The 25,142-nt window shown below is 40.5% G+C and overlaps 1 protein-coding gene across 1 annotated transcript in view; it reads left to right on the forward strand.

The window, feature by feature from the left end:
* L3mbtl4 (L3MBTL histone methyl-lysine binding protein 4) overlaps positions 1-25,142 on the forward strand; it is a 200,255-nt gene that overhangs the window by 120,502 nt on the left and 54,611 nt on the right. Inside the window, exons 10-11 of the mRNA XM_028885131.2 lie at positions 2,455-2,569; positions 23,289-23,391. Of these exons, the coding sequence (XP_028740964.1) occupies positions 2,455-2,569; positions 23,289-23,391 (218 nt within the window). The remainder of the gene's footprint in view (positions 1-2,454; positions 2,570-23,288; positions 23,392-25,142) is intronic.

Here is a 25,142-nt window from a genome sequence, read left to right on the forward strand (position 1 = left end):
AGCCAACTGTCCTGTCCTTTCATGGTTTTCATAACTTCGATTTCTTCTTTATTTATTGAGCTTGAGTTCTCTCATTCTTCTTTCATTTGTAGAGTGGTGTTTTGAGCTGAGGTATAGAGGAGGTTTTGAACTTCCATTCTTCTGGGTTTGCTTTGTTGTGACTGTTCTCCTGCTCTTCCTCTCGGGCCATTTTTTCTGCAGCCTAGACTTGATATGACCTGGCAAGTCCCCAGGGCCCTATTTATTATGTAAGCCTTGTACTCTCTGTTCTTTAGGTTGTACTTCTTGTATATCTTTGTTCATGGCCATGTATCCTCTTTCCTGCCTCTTCTCCTATGCTGTTCAGTTTGCAAGATTTTTACCCCAGAGATTTTGCATTCCAGTTCTAGAACTTTCTCCTGCTTCATGTTTACACAGTCTATGCTGAGACTCTTCATCTGTTCATCCATGGATACCATTTTTATTGAAAATATCTTAATAGATACTTTAAAGTTCTTTTCTATTAATGACAACATCTGGCTCATCTTACACTGTTTCTATTGGCTGCTTCTTTAAAAACTGATCATCTTACATGTTCATTTGCTTACTTCTACGTCTAATAATTGCTTTGCATACTGGATTTCCTAAGTGATAGGGTATAGAGTGAGATTAGTCTTTAAAAGTTATGTGTTATCAGGCAGCTAACTATTTGTGATTCTTTTACCTGTTGGCTCTTGGCTTTATCCTGTTCATAGGGTTGATCTAGAGTAGCCCTTATTTGAATTCTTCAAGTATGGTAGCTTTAGTGGCTCAGGCAAATTCTAAAGGAATGACTAAAGAATCTTCATCACTATTTCCTGCACTCATAGCAACACGCAACCTCTCGTGTGTCTGTTTCTCAAGGAGTTTGCATGGCTTCTTAACCTCTCACCCTTGACCATAGTCTTGTCAGCACCCCCTGAAAACTTTTATTTTTGTGGCTTTTTCTTCTCCCTTATGGTGTCCTTCAGCTTCTCATCCTTTTTCAACTCTGAACTGCTGCCAGTGTGTCCTCTGCACAGGATGGATTATGTGCTCAATTCTACTCTGATATGGATTGCAAGCAAGGAAATCTCCCTAGGAAGACATTAAGGCTTTATCCGGAATGCTTTCCTTTGCTTATGGACTTCATTTTTTTTTGTGTCTGTGTATGGTAGTGCATGCCTGTAGTCCTAGAACTAGGGAGGTTGTAATGTGAATGTGGGGTTCAAGGCCATCCTGGGACATGCAGCAAGTTCCAGGCCAACCTGTGTATACCAAGATCTTGTCTCAGAAACATACTTATGCTTTTTATTTGAAAATAAATGCCATTCTAAGTAGATTAAAAAAAATTATGGTTGTTTGTTGTCAGAATATAGTAGCTGGAATGATTAGTGTGTACATCAGGCATGACATGAATAACAATTTTGCATTAAAAATGTTGTATTCTCTGTTTAATTTGCAATAAAAACAAGAAAATACACAAGAGAAGAGCAGAATTATTTGTTGTTTTACTTCATACTAAATTCACTTTTTCATCCAGATAGCATGTTTTATAACATAGTTTTTATATTAAAGAACTAAGTATTTAATTTTCATTTCATAAACTGTTGGCATTTTAATTTCTTATATGCATAATTTGGATGTGTGGGAGCATGTACACATACATCTGTATGTGCATGTACATATATATGTACATGCTCCCACACAGATATCTATGTGTTTAAGAAATAAAATACAAAACGATAATAAATGAGCTGGTATACCAAATGGGTTTCTAGACTTGACTCAGGCCCTATCACAAGAGGCTTTGCTCACACTGTCCTTCAATGATCTGTCTATCTAGTAATGTCCTTGTGTGTGTTCTGGGACTTGAACTCAGGACCTACGCTTGCTAGGCAGACACTCTTCCACTGAGCTGTTTCTTCAAGTCCCAGTAATTTTTGTCTTCTCTGCTTGCCTCTATTATGTGCTGAGTCTTTCTGCCCATTTGTGAGGATTTAGGAACATATTGCTTCTTTATGCTTTGATTCACACCCTTTTCATAAGTAATGGGCTTGTAATGATGTCAATTTGTTAACTGTTATGTCTATGACAGTGGCATGGTATTTGTGGTAGCTATAGGACAGTCACAAAGGATAAGCACTATCCCCTTTTCATCATTCTAGTATTGGCTTAGCTGAGAAAACACATTGGCCTTACTCTCCCCAATTTTAGTCAATTTCTGATAAAATTTTCATTTTCCTGCCTCTTTAATTTATCTGAAAATGTGTTACAGGAGCCTTTCATGGCAACGTTAGAAGGCTGTATGAGAGCACACTTAAAATATTGTTTCTGCCGAAGGTGTGATTAATACCATTTCAATTTCAGCTTCAGATATCTGTTTTCACATATTTTAATGAAGGAAAAGTAAAATAGTAATAACAAAATAGTAATTCCTCAAACGCCTTTTAACAGATTCATTTTGATGGCTGGGACCATAAATACGACTACTGGATGGACGCTGACAGCCCTGACATTCACCCCATTGGGTGGTGTGATGTGACAGGGCACCCACTGGAAGTACCATATGGTAAGTAATTTTCTCTTTGTTGTTGCTCGGAAATGCTTAGCATGAATTCCACTCTAAATGGTGCTTATTCGTGTCATTACAGTCATTTGAAAGCTAAGTCACAGATATGTGAATTAATTAATAGCCATTCAAGCTGACTCTGAAAATCAGTTATTCCCTATTAAGGCTCAAAGGACAGGGTTTAGATTAGATGAGAAGCAATAATCACTAAGGAATAATTCTCATGTTTTCCAAAGCAGTCTTTCTTGTCTACATGTTAGCTTGAAGACCTGAGCCAACATTTCTAAATCTAATCTTTGTCACTGAAGTTGGATCAATTTTTAAGCACCCCGTGTTAATTTTCTTATACGATAAATTATAAAACTTTCAAAAAATACGAAATATTTTAAACTTTAGCAGTTTGAAGAATGAGAGTGGAGGAACACTCTATTTTGTTGGGATCTGTGTGATTTCTGCCTTTCTAGCCACTTAAACCTAAGGAAGAAATTAAGCACTCTAAATTCTAATGAGCTTCTAACTGAAATGCCTTATTTTGTCTGAGGGAGCCCTCTGACCCGATTAGGCTAGCATGGCTAATCACTAGTTCCAGGCCTTCTTTCCAACATTCTCCATTAGTGTGTGTGTGTGTGTGTGTGTGTGTGTGTGTGTGTGTGTGTGTGTGTGTGTGTGTTTTCTTCTTGCTGGTTCTCTTTCCATCCGTCAGTGTCTTAAGAGGAAGCTGGAATGTTAGCAAGTGAGCGCTTCTTGTTGTGGGATACTTGTACACTGTGTGAAGGTGTATTGCTGTGATTGGTTTAATAAAAAGTTAAATGGCCAATAACTAGGCAGGACTTCCGGCCAGGGGGAGGAATCTAGACCCAAGAAAGATGCAAAGAGACATGGAGGAAGCAGAGTGGGTGGTACATAGATGAATAGAGATGGGTTTACTTACATTGTAAGAGCTAGTTACAAACAAGCCTAAGCTAAGGTCATGCTTTCATAATTAATAAGTCTCTGTGTCATTATTTGTGAGCTAGAGGCTCAAGGGAAAATCAAACTACATATGGTGTCCAACATGGTGACTCGAAGATCCGAGCAAAGGGCCTGAGAAAGCTAGGAAAAGTTTGGACAAGGAGCCAGATGTGGCTTCCTAGTCCTGCAGTCTCTCAGGTGGGCTGATGCTCAGCGACATCCAGAGGCACAGCTACTGGCTGCAGCCTGCAGGCTGGAGTCAGCCACCAGCACCATGCGCTAAGCTGAGTTGTGCGGTGGCAATCAGAAAACACTGCAGGCATTTGGCAAAGCTAGATCCAGAGACAGAAAACCTCCAAAAAGCTACAGTAGGTTTATAAATGTGCTTAGATGCCAAAGAAAGAAAAGTAAATGGCTAAAGACAGGCTTAGAAAAAATAGTTTAAAAGTAATAATGTCATTAAAGAAAGAATGATGTAATATGAAAGGAATAAGCCATGTAAATATGGAAAATATACAGGATGTCTGGATTCTGTCTGGTGCTTTGTTGACTTTGAATTTTTTAAATGCTAATAAACAAAAAACAATAGCTGCTGAGAGACAATGAATTATGGAAACTGCTCAGTTAAACCAATTTATGTATTTTAAGAAGGTCTTAACTTCAAAATATAAGTTAGAAAATATGTTGTGTTGGGGGGAGAGGTTATGCCTTTGTTTTCATGGGAAACAAAATGTTATGGTTCTCTTCAAAATTAATGAGGGTCAGATTTTATTGGGGGAGACCTCCTGAAAATCTTGACTACAGACATGAAAAAAGAAATTAAGAAAGACTACAGGAAAGGTGACATATATGCTGATCCCCCTACTGTGGGGACTGTTCTGAGACTGGATGAGACATGATAAATCTTGTTGGCTACAGAATCCTCATGACTTATTATTGCATGCCATCCTTTCATATGGCATGGGTAGAGGTTTGATTATCTGAAGACACCTTAGCCCTCAGCTGGTGTCCTGTGCCCAAGTGGTGAGGGGTGAGGAGCTGCTCTTGATCTACAGTTTGTATTCCCAACCATAGTTTATACAGACAACCCTAGTAAGTCATGTTTTATTTCTGAGTGGCACTTTAAGTTAAGTAGTTAATTTATGTATTCATATGATTCAAGTCATATCTTCTTTCCTTTAGGTGTCTGGTATCCTTGACAACCAGATCAAAATAATTCTATTTCATAAATCTAAACAAAACAAACCAAAACTCACACATAGTACTTATCATCTATAAACAGATGAAGTCACCCAACTAATGTTAATTTTTAGATATTTTAGTGACATTTCTACTTGAAGATAATTTTTTGAGATGGGGTCTCACTGTTGTTTTGTCTGGACTAGAACTCACTATGTAGACCAGGCTGGACTTGAACTCGCAGAGATTCTCCTGCATATGTCTCCCATGAGCTAGGATTAAAGACCTGTGCCACTACAACTGGTTCAGATAATTTTTACATTCTATTGTTTTTATTTGTAATTCATTATATGTGGTATGCATGCTTTATTGATCAAATATTGCAAAGACTTTTAGAAGTTTAAACTTAGAGAAAATCTTAGACATTGGGTAATTTATCTTCTTAAAGAGTTAGACTTTGTCTCATAAGTCATCTATGTATCTATGTTATTGCTTTAAGTTTATAAAATTTCACAAGAGAATAAATCAAGTAACTTACCAGCAATATTGGGTAAAAATAAGATGATCAGAAGAAGATGTGATTTGGACTATTTGTAGCCTGTTATTCTCATGGCTTTTTTGCTAATCAAGTATTTTCCCTTCCAACCATTTGTACTATTATAATACAAATTATAATGTATATATATAATATATTGTAATGCCCAAGAAGCAAGGAGGAAAGTAAGCACTTCTATATATGCTATATTATGTACACATATATACACATATGTATATGTATATATGATATATATGTATGTATATATATATACACACACATACCTATTTTGTTTTCAGTGAGCTCATCTAAAGTAGCTATACTTTCTGAATGAATGAAATGGAAAAAAGAAAGCCATGTAGCTGCCTGCCTTTAGTGAATATTAAACCTGAGGTGGTCATGTCTTAAAGACTTGAGAAGTATGCTCTTGGGTTAGGCCTATAGGGGCCTGTAGGAAGTGCCTGAGTTCAGAAGCATACATCTGGACAAAAGACAACCTCTCAAGGGACAAACAGTCCAGGAACAAGCAAAATTTGAACTCCTTGGTTCTCATTCACATTTTATGAGAATTTATTAAAATTTTAGAACTGCCTAAATAAATGATCGTCCTTTTTGTTTTCATTTTGCCAGTGTCATTTAATCTCATTGCAGAAAGTGAGCCAAGACAGAGTACGTGCCCTCGGAGGTCCTTGCAAAGCTTTCCGGTGTCTTCCATACCCATGGGTGCCCATGTCACAGATGTGGGTCCTGTCACAGAGGCTGCTTCCCTCAGGCATGAGTTGGGTAGTCCTTCAAGAGTAACCCTACACTAGAGTCACTTGGAAAGCTCTGTCATGCACACTCATTCCATCTTCCCAAGTGTGATTGCAAATGTCACCCCCACCCCACCCAACGCCGGTAGTCCTTCCCAGTGCACTGCCTGTATTGCTTGGAACCCAAGTCAATGTCTCTTTCCAGAATCTGGCTTTGCCCAGTTTGTCATCTGGAGGACTACTGTCTAGTGCTAATTCAGTTTCTTTCTCATGGGCTAAAAGTATTCTGCTGGCCATGTCCAACATAGAGTTCTATAACACTGATTCTACATGTCTCCAAAATGTGGTTTACAGAGGATCCAGTGACACTTAGGACTGCCTTTCAGTTATGTGTGTGTGTTGTGTGTGTGTGTGTGTGTGTGTGTTTATGTGTATTGGTGTGTGTGAGTGTGTATACATATCAGTGGCTGTTTTTGTTCAGATTCTATCTGGCTTGGTTTTTGAGACAGAAAATATCTCACTAGCCTGGAATTCATAAAATAAGTTAGACTTGCTAGGTAGCAACCTTCAGGGATCCACCTGTTTCCTCTTCCCCAGTGATGGGATATCTCCCACCATGCTATGTTTCTTTATGTGAGTCCTGAGAACCAATTCATATCCTTTTGCTTGTGAGACAAGCACCTTACATACTGTGTCATCCCCTCAGACCCTAGGGTTGCCTTTTGACAGCATTTTAACATCATAGTTTGGATGCTGTAACCCTAGCCACATTTCATACTGTCGTTCCTCAAATAAGCCTCATTTATACACTACATCATTCATTATTGACACACAGATTACCAGTTCCATTGGAAAACCGTGTGCCCAGCATTTCTTGCATTTAAAAATTAGCCAAGTTTTAGAAATAAGATGGTAGACCTCAGAACCTGACTGCTTTGGGTTTAGATTTATGACTGACTTTGAACAAGCTATCTTACCCCTGAGCCTTGCAGTTTGGGGAGAATAAACATAATTCTTCAGCTTTTATTCTACCTGGCAACCAGCAAGAACCAAGCTAGGACACAAGGCACAGGCCTCTTCAGCATTTTTAATTGGCTCAGGAAATTAGCAAGGTGGTTTTCCTCCTGCATATCCATTACAACTGCACTGTGCAGAAAGTAGTTGCCAATCAGTGAGTGGATATCGATTAACATTTAGGACAGTTCAAAACATTTAGAATTAATTATTGTTTCAGGCATCTGATAAACAAATGCTCTAAAGCAAATTCAGCTAAGAAATTGCATGGCTACTTTTTAAATTTAAAAAAAAATAAGCAATATATTATGAATGTGGAGTCAAATAAAATTACCGCCATCTATTTGTTCAAAACTTTCTAGTTATCAGATAAAATGGGCAGAATCAGTCTTTTTACCTGAGCTCTCTCCTCCCATCTCCTCCTTCTCTGTCCCCTCATCCCCTCCTGCTCCCTGCCCAGTGTTCTGCCAATACAAGGCAACCTCTCCCTCACAGACATGCATGCCTCAGTCCCCTTTCTTTATTTGTGATGCAGACAGTGACCCTTCCTTAGGCCTCCTGATCCCTCTCTTCCCAGTCTGTGCTCTGACTCCTTCTCTTCTGTGTTGTCTGTTTCTTGGACTCGGCTTTGAGCACTGACAAGGAAGGAAGTCCTTTGCAATCCAGTGTCCTGGTGTGTGGCTCGGGGTCACCAGTACTTGCAGCTCTACAGACGCCTGCACTCACTCGCACATACACAAACACACGTGCAATTTCACAACCAAAAATCTTAACAAACAAACAAACAAAAGAACCAGGCAGCAACAGCAAAGTCCTCTCTCACAAATCAAACTTAAATGAAATAAAATATAATGATATGAAATTTCTTTGTAGTGTGTTCAGGTCAGAATAAAAACAGACAATAAAAAATGGGATGAGACCCAGTCAGTCTAAAAGGTACAGTGGAGATGGGAAAATCGGTTACTTTAACTACATCCAGATGTGGGCTACCACCTGGAAACTATCAAATGTTCTCATCAGTGTGCACATAAAGTATTTGTGCTGAAGTGATAAAGAGCCCACACACCATGACAAGAGCTTGTGGAATGTGAAATGGTATGGTGGAGTACATACTGTCATAATGGTGCTATTCCTTCCATGAAGAGCCTCAAGGAATGTTCTGGAGCATTCTGTGTGAGAGGCCACCACATCAGCTAAGATGTGCCTCTTATTTCTTACTTTTCCATATAGAAAAAAACAAAGTTCCTCTCCTAATTTGAGCATAAGATTGCATAGACACGGAGAGATTACTTGATCCATCTTCTCAGAAAAATGTCAGTCAACCTAGAGAGGGTACTTTGTTCTTGAGAGTTACCAAAGACAGGGGTGAAGAATATAAAATTATCAGTTCTCATATGCTTATTCAATCTAGAGGTTAGGGAACTGACTTGCAGATTGGTTGGTTACTGGCTGTGTAGACCATACTTCTTGTCCTGCTCTGAATCCTTTATAAACAGGTAAGTCTCCCTTTTCTCTCACTTCCCCCATCTCTCTCTCTCCCTCTCTCTCTCTCTCTCTCTCTCTCTCTCTCTCTCTCTCTCTCTCTCTCTCTCTCTCTCTCTCTCTCTCACACACACACACACACACACACACACACACAGTAGGAAACAGGTTATTTAGCTGATGAAAGATTTAGAAGCCAGATCTGATGGAAGGGTGGGTTTGCTAGCAGCTCAAAGCCCAGAGGCTTTGTCTAAGGAAATGTCTAAGCTCTTCCATCCCACGAAGAGGAGTCCTTGAGAGGTCTTTGGGCGATCCTCTGTAGTTATGCCTCAAGGTGGCCCCCCACAAAGAATGACCTCTAGCTGTTCACTCCAGTGCCTATGTAGCTCTCTATGAGATCTCTCCTCTTGGTCTGAGACTGGGCACCTATTATGTCTTAGGAACTGTCTTTCTTCTTTCTGAGGCATATTGGAACTTCTGTGAACCCTCCATAGACACCTTGGCTGTGCCAAGGCAACTTGAGGGTCACAGGCTCATCTAGTTGTCCAACAGCCTGCTACATATGGATGGAGCCAGGTGGGGTCTTTTCTCAGAGACATAAAGCTACCCCAATGCCAAATAAAACAGTTCTCCCAAGGAAATGATTTTACCAAGGGCCTTTGTGGTTGTAAATAGGTGCCCACTTTAATGCCAGCACCAAGAGAGATAAATAGGAGTGTGGAGGAGGGTGATGTGAGAGGAGATCAGTGTGGAAGTACACGCCTCTGACCCTCTTTTCTCGTTCCACATCTTGTGTGTTGTTTCAGTTTCTTGAACACAAACTACCTCTGGCTGTACCATCTTTTCTATCTTCTGTGTCTAAGGTCATTCTCGTTTTAAGAATTCACTCAAGTGTGTCTTCTTAGAGAGCCTTCCTGGCTATACCATCACTTCCGGAGTGGGAGACAGTGAGCGTTGTGCCAGTATTTTCCTGTGGTCTAGCATCCCCATATGGATGCCTGTATCTCATTTAAGAGTTGAATTATCACTGTGCCTAAACTTTGGTCTTAGAGGCCATCTTATGTTCTCTTCTTCAGCCTTCTTCCTTTTTCCTTCCTTCTCTCTGTCTCTTCTTCCTCCACTTTATCTTCTTTGAACTAAGCTTTATATGATGCTCAAGATTGCTGCAAACTTGTGGTCCTCCTGTCTCACTCCCCCAAGTGCTAGGATTACCAGCGTGGGCCTTCACGTCTGCCTTCAGTGGGGTGACTTATTCAGCTGTGGCTATGGGTTTTGTCTAATCAGGGCCTCTAGGAGAGACAAGGACCAGGCATCCCCCATAACCGAGAGAGGACATTTTTACGGCTGGGAAGCTGGCAGGCAGAACATTGAGATTTCCTAACTGGTTTGCGTGCCTAAATAATTTTGTCATTGTTCTTTCTTCAGCTTTCTGTTTGATTTATATTTGGAAGTAATTACAAAGCTTGATTACAAAGCCAATGAAATGAAATATCATTACGAAATCAAAGTATATACTTGTAGAATACCAGCATGCCCCATAATGATAATACATCTAGCCTCTGCCATTTATGTTAAGGACATGGGGAACAGGGCTAATCAGTTTAGCTATTAAACACAAATGAACATCATAGAACATAGCTTGATAGAAGATTCAGCTTTGGTTCATTTCACTGCAGATGTATAAGACTGACAGAATGACTTGAAAATATACCATATGGTCTAGTCCATTGTGTTTCCTGTTAAGTGAGATAAAATACTGACAGTTCATTTAGAAATGAACAATTAATAAAGCTTTCTCTAGCGAGCATTTGGGACTCTGAAGAATAGAAAAATTTTGTTCAATTAAATAAAAATTTGCTTAGGTTATAAGACAGAAGGCATTCTGAGTACAGACCACATAGGGGACAATCAGTGTGATAGGGGAGACCATTCCTATAGAAACAGAAGAACTGCTGACCTAGCCAGGTATCAGCACATTTTCAAACCTGCTCTATTTTAAAGAGAATGGTGGAAGGAATCTTTTTGGAAGTACTTGTTCTTCCAAAACACAGCAAGAAAGTAATCAGCAGCTTTAAGAGTCCCCGAGTACTCATTGACTTAATAGACAATTACGGCATATTGTGCTTTAAAAAGTTAGCTATTTTAGAAGTCCCTAATTACAGATTTACATGATAGACTTATCAAGAAAAAATAATACATTTCAAAATGTGCTTACAGTCTTAATGATATTATCTCTTTGAAATGTTCCCTGGTAAAGGGCTTATCCAGTATCTGCCTTCTGGAAGTGTGAGGGCAGAATTTGCTTTGTTCTAAATGTGGTGCTGGGTTCCTAGTGCTGGCTCATAATGATCTGGCAGAGGACTTCCTCCCCACAGCTAGGTGACTTCACCCTCAGTCTCTGTTAACAGTACAGAGGCACTGGTGGGATATCCTTGGTTATCACATGTACAGACCAACTGCCAGTGTTGAAAACAGAATAGTCACCGACCTCTGAAAGTCATGAAGTGGGTGGGAGGACATTAAGGCCTCACACATTTGCACCCTGCCCCAGTTATGGCTTTACCTCTGGCCATGGCCTTACAGACACAAAAGGTCTTGAGTTAGGCAACAAATCTCTCAGGATTTCTCTGTGAAACTTTTAATCTTAAGAAAGTATAATACCTTCTAGGGAAAAGGAGTGAGGCTTGATCAGGGATCATACCCCTACAGGGAAATAACAGAAGCCTCTTGGGTAGAGCCATTGACTGGCTGTTGGTGACTCCACTCAAGGAGGTAGGCTACTATTGGATGGATAAACTTTATGTATCTACTGTATTGACTGCTACTCTAGAACATACAAATTCCCATGAGACATAATTTCTGTCCCCGGGAAACCATGGATTAAGAGGATAATGAGTCCCCTCTCTCTCTCATGACCACACACTGTTGCCCAGCCTGGCACGTCCATGACTTTCTGAGACACAAAGACAATTGTATGGCCTTTTTGACTGCTGCCCACATTAATATTTAGTGCTGACATAAAATAAAACAAACAAAAGCACATCCTCTCAGTGACTGGAGTGTCTTCTCTCACAACTGGGAGGATGGGAAGCAGGGGAGGGCAACTCTAGGGTCACTTTCAAGGCAAGCTGAGTGGTGTTTAATCTCCTGCAGAGCCTTCTGTTCATTTATCTTCTGTAGTATTAGAAAAAGTCAGTAGAGCTTGACAGTTTGTTTTACAAATAGATGTACCCTTAAATGACCCATCGGGATAAACAGAAGGAAATATTTTAATGAGAAGAAACATTATGTTTTTCATATGGAAAAGAACTGTATGATGGTGATGAGTTTTGTTCGCTTGGCATTTTAAATAAACAAGAATGAAGAAAGTTGAAACTAAACAAACCTAGGATCCAGAGAACACCAGGGAGAGAAAAACTTAGGAAACCAAAAACTGTGTAGCATAGTTAGGAACTCTGAGCTTTCAACTTACTTTTTTCAGGTATGCTTTGATACTCATTGGAAATGAGAAAGTAAAATTCAGAATTTCTTTTGTTAGCAAAGCTTGTAAGCTCCACACAGACTCCTATAGTTATGAGAAGTGATACTTACCACATGGGTCTTTGGGGTGGTAACTTCAGATAGCTGTCCATCCAGCTGTGATAGCCATTGAGACACATTCCCTGAGACACTCACAGGGCTCATGTGTTTACAAAATCAGAACTACTCTGAATAGCCATAGCCACTTGACCATTTCTGATAGGACTCACTAGACTTGACCACAACAGTTCAGGCTCCTGCTCTCACTCACACATCTGATGACATTCTGAAAAATGTTGCTATGCTTGCTTTCACTAAGACCTTCACACAGTTTTTCTATATGCAAGATTATTTCTGTAAGTGCCAAAGAGGTGAAGGTCATTATGGCAGTGGTGAGGGTGAGATGCCGCTGTGAAGAACGTATCCCTCATTCTGCACTGTGGCTCCTCTCCTACAAGACATTAGCCCCCTTAGATCCTCCCTGCTCTCCTTAAGGCTGCTTCGCTCTACTGTTTGTCTGCACATTAAAAGCTTTTATTGTCCTAACAAATTGTAAAGCAGAATAAAAGAAATGTGGTTATGTAAGTTTTCATTCTTTAATGTGTAGTTTATGTTTCCTAGATTGACAGGAACATCTTCCATCATTTACTTTGAAGTCATCATTCCTTTTTTTTTTTCAATGCACTTGTCTTGTGATGGAAGTCATTAGATTAGAAGAGGAATCTTTTATGTAACCTCCCACCAAATGATATGACAATACCAACAGCCAGAAAAAAAGAATCCAATAAACCAGACTAAGCTGAGACTCCACAGCTTCTCCCAGTGTTAGGTTCTAAATTCAGCAAGTGCTACCAAAGCATGTCTAGTCACAGTCAGTGGGAAGCACATCTCAGCAAGCTCGGCAGAATGGGCTGCTTCCAGCCATCACACAAGACCATGGGTGTGGTTGAGGATAAGGTGATATCATCAGAAAGAGCTGAGAGGCAGACTACAGGCAAGCTCACACACCTCAACACACCAGCACATCAGGAGTTCAGGAGACTGTTCATACTTGAAAAACATGTTGAAACAGGAAGAATGTGAACATCTCTGACTTCCTAGCTCGATAGAATCCATTCAAACTTGGACCTATTTAATAGCTCGCTATCTGTCCCTCTCTATGTGTGTATGTGAGTGCTGTGTGTGTGTGTGTGTGTGTGTGTGTGTGTGTGTTTGTATGTTGTGCGTGTGTATACATATTTGCTTGTGTACACTTGAGCTTGCACATATGTGGAAACTCAATTAGGTTGCATTCAGATATTTAATCACCTTAACGTGCATGAACACACCTGCTATTTTTAAAGCTACAAATGGTTGAGGAGAACTTGTATGTATATAAATGTATAGTAATTTTGAATATTATATAAATAAATGTTAACAGAAATGCAAGGACAAATAAACACACACACACACACACAATAGTAGTGTTTCACTGTCTGTTTGGATAGATTCATCCAAACAGAAAGTCAACAAGGGAACATTGTATTGGAATAACACTATAGACCAAGTCCTATTGAACATATATAGAACATTCTATTCTACAACTGCAGACTATATCTTAAGTGCACACAGAACACTCTGTAGCATCCATCCTATGTTGGACCTCAAATCAAATGTTTAAAAGATTAAGAAGATTAAAATAACTTTTAGTATCTTTTCTTACTGCAGTAGTATAAAACTAGAAATTAATAATGGCAAGGTACTTTGGAAAATTGACATAATTTTCTGGACCAATGGGCCAAAGAAGAGATAAAGAAGTCAGTGAAAGAATCTCAAGACAAGCTAAAATGTAAACACAGGAAACAAAAACTTATAGGATGCACCAAAGCAGCCATGTGATGAGGGGATTTTATAGAAATGAATATATCAGGCGAAAAGGAGGACTTGGAATAAGCAATTTGAATTTACACCTCAAGGAACTTTCAAAAGATGAATAAATATCAAAAGAAGAATAAACTAGGCCAGAAGTCAATGGAAAGGACATAAATACCAGAAAACTAAATGACAAATGGCCCAGAATGAAAGAAGATCAAAGAAGCTAAGAGTTGTTTTTCTTTAATTGAAAAAATAAAAAGGCAAGCCTTTGATTGGAATACATTCAAGTTGATACCACAGAGATATAAAAAGGGCTATAAGGAGCAACCATGAACAATTACATGATAAATTAGTAGAGGGAGCCAAGCCACCCAAACTAAATCATGAGAAAATATAGAATATGAACATACTAATAATAAATAAGGAGACTGAATCATTTGTAAAAAGTTCCCAGTGAATAAAGCCAGGATTGGATGGTTTCACAGATGAATTGTGAATTCTACCAAGAATAAAAGGAACTAATGGCAGTCCATATGCCATTTTGTATGTGTGTGCATTTACATACATTATATATCTACATATAATATATCCACATATATATGCACATGTATACATCATATATTGTATATAAATGTATATAATATATACAATTGAAATGGAGATAACACTTTCAAACTCATCTTACAAGGCCAGACTCATCCTGATGCTGAAACTGGATAAAAGGAAAGAAATGGAAAGAAGTTTGCTGCCCAATAATTCCTGATAGACAAAAATGTAAAACATCTCTACAAAATGGAAAAAAAAAAAAAAAAACTGAATCCAATAGCTCACTTAAGTAAGATTTATCCCTGAGATTCAAGAATGGGTTTAACATAGACAAATCAATAACTTTGGGACTTTATGAAATAAATGAAGGATAGACACCAGGTGATTTTGTCAGTAGATACAGAAAATGCTTCTGACAAAATTCAACATACTTCGATTGCAAAAATACTCTTAAAGAACTAGATACAGAACAAGAGGTCCTTAACATAATATAACCATTATGACAAGCCCACAGCTGAGATCATACTGAGATTGGAACAAAAAGAGATGACCTGCAGTCAACACTTTTATTCAACATATTGCTCAAAGACATAGCCAGAGAAATCAGTGGAGGATAAAAAATCAAAGACATCTAGACTGAAAGGGATAAGATAGTACCTCTTTGTTGTTTGTGTGTGTATGTATGTATATGTATATATTCATATCACATTATATATACATACATATACAGAAGGGGGAATTCCATCAGAAACTTTTCCACATGGAGAAAAATTAAGTTAGACCCTTTATGTGCTTAAATTAACTTGAGATATATTAACAGCTCAAGTGTTAAGACTTAAAGCTGCAAACCTTGTAGAAAAAGCATAGGGAAACAGATCCTTGACATTGGTCTGTTTGTTCGTTTCTTTGTGGCTTTGCTTTGAGACAAGCTATATCTATGCAGCCGGCCTGGCCTGGAACTCACTACACAGACTCAGCTGGCGTTGACCTTGGCAAGTCCTCTTCGTTAATCTCCCTTGTGTTAGGAACTTGGGCATGCTGTGTGCCTGGTTCTGGCATCAATTTTAACAGCAAGCTTCTGGATTTCACAACACAGGTAACAAAAGTAGAAACAAACTAGTGGGGCAATCTAGTAAGAAGGTTTCTGCAGACAAGGAAGATGACCAAGAGGCAACCTTTCTGCAGAAAGGGAAGAAGTATTTGAAAAGCACACATGTGATGGGTAGTGCAGAGCCCTGTCTGTAAGGAACCGGCACAAGTAAACCACTCAAGTCTGCCCAGCTGTACAGCGGCAGCAGAGCCTTCCTCCTGGCTTTTTGAAGGGGTTAGAAACATTTCCATGAAGGTCTATACTCTTCTCTAATAACAAAATCATAATTTTGTGTATTTAGTTAGAGATAATAAGTTGCAGTATAAATTCTTTACTTTGAAATATCGTGGTATATTTGAATGGAGAAATGTCTCCAATTCAATCTGTAATGTCCCCTTACTCTTTAATGTCATTACATTGATATGTCAGTTACACACACACACACACACACACACACACACACACACACACACACACATTTGCATGTGCATTGTCTATAGTGTTCTGCCCCTGAAGTACACAGTCCAGTCTCAGAGGTTCATTCAGGTACTGAGTCAGAACATTTCATTTTCCATCAAAGTTCAGTGCCCTTATTTATCCACCACACCAAATTTTTCAGGGAGCTTTGTGTAATTAATCATTTGTGTATAGCTTAATATATGATAAATGTACTTCATAATTTTGTTAAGAAAATATTTGCCTGATCTTCATTAGAAAGGTGGCATGTTACTCCTTCTAAATAATAAATAAAGCCCGAGGTCCCTCTTTTTGTCTTAGGTGCTAGGAAGTTCCATTGGGTCTGTAGAAGGGACTTTTGGGAAATCATGTTTATGCATTTTCCTTCCCTTTGCTATGTGAGAGATCACTGTTGCAGGCTCTGGTCCTCAGGATTGTCACAGTTCTGAATGTTTTCCTGTGTTACAAGGACTCTTAGATTACCTTTCCAAGGGCTTTTTTTCCCTAGATTATCAAGGAAATATAAAATTTACATTTTAGGGAATTTTTAAAAATTTCTTTTTGTAGTTCCACTTACCCATTATTTTTCCATTTTGTATGCATATCAAAACATGACATTTAGAAACTTTAAGATAAGCAAACATGGTCTTTGGTCACTCAACTTCCTTCTGCTCAAGAAATTATTTTAGTAGAGTAGGCATTGGTCACCTCTGATTTCATTAGTCAGGAGAGAATAGTATGGCTGACTTATAACTTCAGTTTGATAGATAATGCTTACTACTTGCATTCTCCCACACTGAGTGATAATTATTTCATTAAAACTTTGCAGACTACAAGTAAATATCTTAGATACAGTGGGTTAAAAAAAAAGCAGCATCTAGCTTAACTGTTTCTAATTTCAAATAGAGGCTATATCACTTTAATTACTTGAAAAAAAGGACTTGCATACACGAATGGCCTATTTTATCAAGTTTAGTTGTACTTGTAGCGTATTTTTCTCTCCTCCCCTTCCCTTGCTTCACTGTTGACCTCACTGCCTTTGCTGAGATTAGAGGAGATACAGTGGAGATTTTTTATCATCGCCACAAAGGATGTGGCAGCTCTCCCCGCACCCGCTGTCCTTGTCCTGGTTTGTTCCTCTTACGTCTGGGCTTTTCTAATATTATTCTCCACTAAAGAACTATCATCACACTGACAAGAAAATAATAATAATATTTTGACACTAAGCCCACTTTTGTGATTATTTCCATCCCACCTCCTATATAAGAAATCCTGAAACAAAATTCTCAAACTCAAACTTCTCCTTTCCCCCACCACTCTCCTTCACATCTTTCATGAAATCATTCTTTTGCCAAACCCTGGAGCTGGTGGGATGTCTAGGGGCTCTCTCTCGGCACCGCCTCTGTGATTCTCCAGTGTTTTCCCCTGGGTCTCCTTTCTTTCCTGGCCTCCCTCTCAGCCTCCTTTCTGTCCCCTTTCTGTATCCACCTGTAAGCATTTTCAGTTTGTGGTCCTGAGACTTTTGTCTGTTGGTGTGAAATCCCCAGGAATCCGATCTCATCCCTTGGACCAGCAGCATCCACTCTGCCTCACATGCCTTGCCTCTTTGGAGTTTGCTGCTGGCCAGGTTACTGAAAGCCTGTGCAAGTTTTGTCCAGTAGAGGAAGTGGGTGGAGCTCAGTGGGTATGTTCTCATCCACTCATTTTTCATGTGGCACTTCCAGTCTGTCCAGTCCATCCCAGAATAGAAGGAAGACTCTATCTCGACCACATCACCGCTCACCACCCTCTTTTCTGTCCTGGTGCTTCAGGAACTCTGTGGCTTCATCATGGCTCACATTTTTACCAACTCTAGGACCTTGGCTGCTCTGCCTTAAGGCACAATCCCACCGCCAGTGTCACCTTCTCTTCCTTGCTCTCCCATATGTGCCTGAATGCCACCCTCTCTGTCCGGCATCACATCCATCCTTTGACCTGATTGTTTCTTGTATTTACGACAACAGAAGTTAAGCTCCAAGAGGACCAGTCCTTTCTGTTTGGTTGGTGACATATCCTGAGAATGTGGAATACTGGGAGACAAATAATACATGCACGATCTTCCTTAAAGTGAACAAAGAAAGCCTCCACAGTTATCCTTATTTTTAAACCAAGAAGGGATAAAGTATCCTCACTTGTGTGTTATCAGTGACATTTAAATCTGCCTACCTTTCCAAACAGCAGTGTTTGTGTATCCTCTACTGGGTGTCACCTCTGAGTACTAATGCTGTGTTTTTACAAAAAGTTGCTGAAGGAATTAGGTTAAGTGCATGCAATTTCAGCAATGAGTCATCAGTGGTGATAAAAGGATAAGGATGCTGCATCCTGGTCCTTATTTTCTAATGCTGGCCAAGTTCTATCTAGACTGATGTGCATTTAAATGAACTGAGTTCATTTGTTGTCCTCAGAGTTAACATCACTCTTTTCTGGGTTTTCTGTACACCTAAGCAAGTGGCCTTCCGAGAGGCAGCTGTGGCCAGTTTTGGGGTGTGGGGAGGATGGCATCAGTCTCTGACCCATTCTGGTTGCTAAACCCAGCCTTTTCAGAGTGGATTATATCGAAGTGGATTATATCACTCAGACACCAAGAAGGGCAATTGGAAATACAGGACAGTTCCTTTTCCCATTTCCTAGCAATCAGTACAATCTAGATTCCTGATTCTGCTTTGATTGCTTCCATCATATCATGTTTATGTGGTAATGGATCTAACCTTTTCTTTTTTATATAAAAAGGGAAATTGCTTGGTTTTAACAAAGAGAGAAAAACAACAGAATTGTTACTTTAGCTTAATATTTTTTTTCAGTGGCTTGAACTGCAGAATCTGTTTGTAGACGTTTATTCAAAGAGGGTTGTTTGTGCTCTCTGATCTCTGGTGGTGGCTCCAAGGCTGTCAATGTTCTGGGACAAAGTTGTGTCTCAGTCCCTCCTCCTTCCTCAATGCTTTTGCACTTGTCCTTGCATTTTCACCTCACGGAGTTCACATCTTCCTACAGGAAAGCAATGGCTGCCTCCCCTTCACCCTTCATACGGGTCCTATTGACAGAAAGGACAAATGACCATGTCTGCCTGTAGGAAAGCGAAAAGGTGGGCACATGGCTACCTTGAATAAAAGTTAGCCAAGAAGGGGAGTGTGAATATGGGGTAGGCAGCCTGAGTATCGTGGTGACCACAGAGTGTCTGAAACTTGGGGTCCCATTTTATCTCATTGCAAGATGAAGGGGTATCCCTGTCATTGGGACATCTGCAGTTTTGTACAAATGTTTTCTGTTCATCTTTGCAAAAATACCCTGGCTGTTCAGTTTGTTCATGCCCGAGGGAGCTTTTCACCTTAGATTTCCAGTAAAGCAGAAGCTATTCGTGTTGCATGACATGGCAAGTGGCTCATAGTAGTTAGAGGGACAGAGACTGGCTTCTGAGGCCAGAACTGAATGAGGATAAAGCAGTGATTATTCACAGCACTGTGGTAAGTGCTACCCAGCCAGCATTGTGGACAATCACTACAGTTGCTACTGTCAGTACTTATTGATAAGACACACCTAGAGAGTTGCCGCCCTGTACCAGCCACTGTGTGAATGGCTGCCAGAGGCACAGTGGAGACAAGTTAGATATGGAGATTTATCACTCCAACAAAGCCAGCCAGGAAGGCAGCAAAGCAAAGTAGGAAGGTAACTCCAGGAAAGGGTGACAAGGTCTGGGACCATCTCCCTGGAGAAACGATTTAGAGCAGAGAAAACTTTGCTAAAGACTTATACTTCTAAATATCCAATTACCAGTGAGATATTTTTAGCAAAATTATCATTTTATGGGAAAAAAAACATCATAGGTACCTTAATCATAGAGTCAATGATGAAAATTGTTACAGAATTTGCAGGTTTTTATTTTCCCCTGACAGATGACTCTCCGTCTAATTCTCCATGGAGTTGACCACCAACCCTTCATCACTCTGGACTCAGTGGGGAAGTGCTAAGCTCAATGCATTTGTGTGTGTGTGTGTGTGTGTGTGTGTGTGTGTGTGTGTGTGTGGTGTGTGGCAGGGTTTCTCTGTGCAGCTCTGGCTGGCCTCAAACTCACTTTGTAGACCAGGCTGGCCTCAAACTCACTGAGATCCACCTGTCTCTGCCTCTCAAGGGCTGGAATTAAAGGTGTGTGCCACCACCACCCAGTGGTTCAATGCATTTTTATTTCATGTTCTTCTTCACTCTGTCTTTGTTTTATCTTCCCCTGTGGTCTTAATGTGATAACCCTCTTCCAAATCATCCAGGCCATGCCTCTTCTTACAGTTCTCACAAGGAGAGAAATGTGGTGCCCTTCAGGGATTGGAAACAAAAACATCTGGACAACTATTAAAATATCACTCTAAACTATAACTTAATCCAGAGTGTAAGAATATCACAGAAAATAATATTAAGTTGCATTTCCTGTGTATGATGTGTTATCCACTGAGCTGCATCTGGGATGATGGAAATGTTTTCTGTTTGCTTGCTTTTGACCTCTGAGTTGTCCTAAAGATGGAAAGAAGTTTTGTGTGTATTCTCATTTGTTCTCTTACATATCCCTCTATTTACTATGATAAGTTAGATCTCTTTAATTACTCAATATGGTCAAAGCATATTTCTTAATTAAGGACTTAATAATTTTTAAGCATCAGACCCTCTGGTTTGTTTAAAAGTTAGTTTTTATTTGTTTGTTTTTAAGAACGATTCCTTGGAGCAGCAGTTTTTTACTAGGGGTTTTACCTCAGGGGGCCTTGAGGCAAGAACTAGGTGAGCTCTGGCTGTGTACCTAAGATCTATGCCTTGCCAGAGATGAGACGGTTCCTGTTTTTGTCTATTTGTCCTTTGGGTTGTTTTAAAGTCAAGGAGTATCTAAGACACAGTTTTCTATTGTCTGGTAAATGGAATGAAAATATATGGGATGTTTAAATTTGTTTGAATAGTACCAGGCATGGGACACAGCCTTGCTTAGTATTTTCATGCAATATAATCACTCTGTGCTGCTGCGAGTTTTTGGTTACAGGTAAGCCTCTTTCTAGCCTATGAGCACCTCACAGGAAGAACTCTAGGTTGTTAACCTCCAATTCATTTATAATCACTTACTGAGGGCCAGTTATGTGTCAGGCTAGATATTGGTTTCACAGAGGCAAAATAGCCTCTAATCTAACAAAATAAACAGACATCAAACAAATGGTTTCATTTATAGTTGAAAATAGGTTTCCTGTGTTGAGAATATCCATGACCAAGGAGGATAGGTTAATATGTGCTGAGTAGTGAAGTAGAGAGAGCAACAGAGGTCATTCTGAAGCATCTGTCTGTGAAGGGGGGAAAGTGAGTAGCCATGAAGAGAGAGGACTATGAGGTCTATTGCTTCTGTTTTTATTTTCCTTTATATAATGTATAGGGCTGGATTGTGTTTGAATATTGAATATTCAATGTGATAGTCTAATGATCCTGAAGAATGAGGCTGTGAGCCCACACAAAAATGGTGGGGAATTTGCTGTGGAGAGAAGCAAATGCTCCCTGCATTGCAGTGGAAAGGGGGGAGGGAAGTGGCCATGAGGACAGAGGCAGAAGAGGACAGTTCCTGTCCACTGGTCCCTGTTTTCTCAGTTGGCAGCAGGCAAGCTCTGCCACTGAGAGCCAGAGCCCAGCCGTGAGTGAAGGATTTTGCACAGTCAGCACTATGCATGATTATTGCCCCCCCCCTTCCCTTCCCTCTCAGGAGAATGTAGTTATGTAAAAACACACTTGGGGAGCAGTCTGACTGAGTGGATCCAAGGTTCCCCTTCCCATAGCTAGGTGTGATTGAATGTCAAAGAGCCTCAGTTATTTGCAGTAGAGTATAAAGAATGGCAGCTAGGTCCTAAGTTAGATGAGGAGTGGCTTCTGGTGAGAGGGAACCGAGGGGGGAACTAGAGATGGCCTGGAAACTCCACGGATGTTGAAAGCAGCAGCAGCAGCAGCTGGAACTCCTGAGTGAGCTGACTAAAGGGAAATGCTTTTCTCATCAGCTGGACTGCCATTTCAGTGAGGGGGGGGGACGAAGCAGTCCTAACAAGGTCCACTCTGTGCAGCCGGGTGGCTCAGGGAAGAAGACACTGAGATGAGGCTAGTGATTGGGAGTAGTGGGGCTCGACACATGGACAGGAAGTCCTGGGAGGCTTTGAGCTTACCTGGGCCAGCTGTTGGAAACAGAATCAAGTGAACTGTGGTGATTTGGATGTCAGTCTTCCCTGGCTGACAGAGTGAGAGAGGCAGATTGGGGAGAGTGGTCTGGGAATATGAGGGCCAGGAGGTCTCTGAGTGACACTGGAAGGGCCAGCAGCACTGACTTCTCTCACATGGGTACCCAGAGAAGTACCCCCTGAAGAGGGCTGTGGGGAGAGTGTCTTTACACACATCCAGAAGACACTAGAGCTAGGAGATGCGGAAATCCTGGTCTAGACCAGGTGTGGTGAGGGGAGCTGGAAGCTTGTTGAGCCTGAAGAAGAAGTGTACGAGCTGGGGGTGGGAAGGAAAGCATAGTGTTGAAGAGATACCTCCTAGATTAGTATGAGGGAGTAGGATGGAACATTCCATGAGCTGTGTGTGTGTGTGTGTGTGTGTGTGTGTGTCTATATGGTGTGTGTATGTCTCTATGTGTGTCTCTGTGTGTGTGTGTGTGTGTGTATGTGTGTGCGTGTACATGTCCAGGTGTAGATGGATGTTGTGAGCACAAATACAGAGCTGAGCTTGGGGATTTAGCCCTGTTCATCTTTAGAGGCTGTCTTATTTGGGTGTTATCATAAGTCATCTCAGGCCTGGCCAGTTGAGTGCAGTCCAATAGTACAGCATAGTGTTATCTAAAAGAGGGAGAGAGGTGAAGTATGAAGTTGGTTTTTTCTTTGCCTTGTCTTCACAGCCACATTGAGGAGTTTGGCTAGGGAGAAGGTGCTGGGGTCTGCATCCCCCACTCACTGGCTTGGTTGTGGACATTTATGGAACTCAGTCATCAGCTTGTGGCCGTGTAGCTTTTGCCATTACTAATCTCTAAAAAAAAAAAGTGAGCATTCTTGTATCTGCTTTTTAAAAATGTTCCACAATGCCTGTTCGTTCTCCTGTCTCTGATGCTACCCATACTGCAGTGGTATCTATCACAGCCATCATAGGCTCTGTCACATCATTTTTATAATTCATCACAGTACTCGGTGTTTGGGGTGACAATTTGTTTTAATTTGTAAAGTCTCTGTTAACATCATTTGCATCTTTTAGGGTTTCCAATTCTTTTTCAGCAAGAGTTTTGAGGCTATGTTCTTTTACTTCCTGAAGGGGCACACGACGTGAAAATCCTTCCAGGTCAAGCTGTATGTCCTACTCCTGGGTGCCGAGGAATAGGCCATATCCGTGGCCCACGTTATGCAGGGCACCACAGGTAAAGATTTTCCTTACTTACATCATTTTAGGGATGAAAGAGAGCATTGTGCAGACCAGCAGCTGTATGTAACATTGTGAATGTGTCTCAGAGCCTGCTGCTACATCCCCCGATCACTGTGCCTTTCTGATGTACTCGCCCTACCTCTCTCTGTCTTGCTCTTCTTCTGAACCATCTCCACACCTGCCGAGTCTTTCTCATAGAAAATTCCAGAAACTTTTCTCTCCTGTTTTCTGTTTATTTTTAAATTTTTCCCCTCCTTTTTCTTCATATGGAGGATAGATGATTCTATTAAAGAATATTAAATGAGAGCAAAATTATTTTCAAGTTGTAGGTGTTTAAAAGAATGCAGAGTAAATGGTACTTATAAAGAAATGTATGCATATACATTCGTAAACCTTTGCTATTGTTTCTATCCCCAGTAGTTTGTAAAGTTATGCGTAGATGAGTTATTCATATTAACGATCTAGTAAGAGCACATAAATTAAAACTGAAAAGAACCAGTATTAAATTTTCCAAATACAAACATCAACAATAAGCAGGAAGAGAAAGGAATAAGTCATGTAACACGTGAAGTAAGAAGTCATTTGCTCACACAACAGAAATTTAGATGTAACACAGGAAGCCCTTGCTTTGTCAAGGAATGGCAGTCTGAGAAGGCAATGCCCAAAGTACTTCCGAGGTAATCAATGCAAGTGTACCTAGAAGAAGTACTGGGAAACATGCCGCATAACTACCCATATGTCAGTGTTATGTGTGTAGACATGTAGCATGCCCATTGAAAAGAAAGGAACCAAATGCATGCAGACATCTTGGTGGCTTGTGGGCATCTGTGGGATTATGAGCAGAACTGGATCTATTGGAATGTCTCAATGTTCTGTGGCGGGGAAAGAAAATCAGTGAAGGTCAAACAAGGCTGGCAAAGGCAAGAGGCTGGTGCAGAATTAGGAGGGTTGTCTGAGTTGGGTGAGGCCTCTGTGGATATTGGAGCCACTTTTCAGACTTTATCAGATGTGGCTACAGAGAATCTTCGTGTGTGTGTGTATGTGTGTGTGTGTGTGTTATACACGCATGTGCCTATGTATATACTTGTATGTAAAATGAATGTGTGTGAGTGTGTGTGTGTGTGTGTGTGTGTGTGTGTTTGTATACTCTGAGCTGCAAATTCCAATCTGGCATTCCCTAGCCCCGTGAGTCTGTTTCAATTTAAATTAATTAAAATTAAATAATATGAAAATATCATCTCCATATTTCAAGTACTCAGTGGTCATCTGTGGCTATCATCCCCAACAACCTGTGTGTAAGACAGTTACACCACCACAGCGTTCCATTTGACACACTCAAAGGAATCTCATGTAGTATTCTGCCTTCTTTGTGGCATTTTCTAAGTGACAGGTTTTTCTTAGTTCTTCCTTTACAACTAGGGTCATTGTCCTCCAATGTAACTAAGTCATAATGTTGCAGCTAGTCCTTCCCACAAAGCTCTCAGAGGACACCCTCCTGTGGAGATTGGGCTCCCTGGAAGGTCTTGCAGCCCCCTGCCCAGCAGGCTCCCTGGAAGGTCTTGCAGCCCCCTGCCCAGCAGGCTCCCTGGAAGGTCTTGCAGCCCCCTGCCCAACAGTATCCCCCATGTTCCCCACTTCTTCCAGCTGTGTGTGTGTCACTGGCTCACCTTTTCTGGCTGGATTCTGAAGAAGCCAGCGCCACAGTGGGCATGCTTTCCCTGTTCCAGAAGTTTCTCTAAACCCTTC

This window comes from Peromyscus leucopus, chromosome 13, assembly GCF_004664715.2.
Source record: "Peromyscus leucopus breed LL Stock chromosome 13, UCI_PerLeu_2.1, whole genome shotgun sequence".
Lineage (NCBI taxonomy): Eukaryota > Metazoa > Chordata > Mammalia > Rodentia > Cricetidae > Peromyscus > Peromyscus leucopus.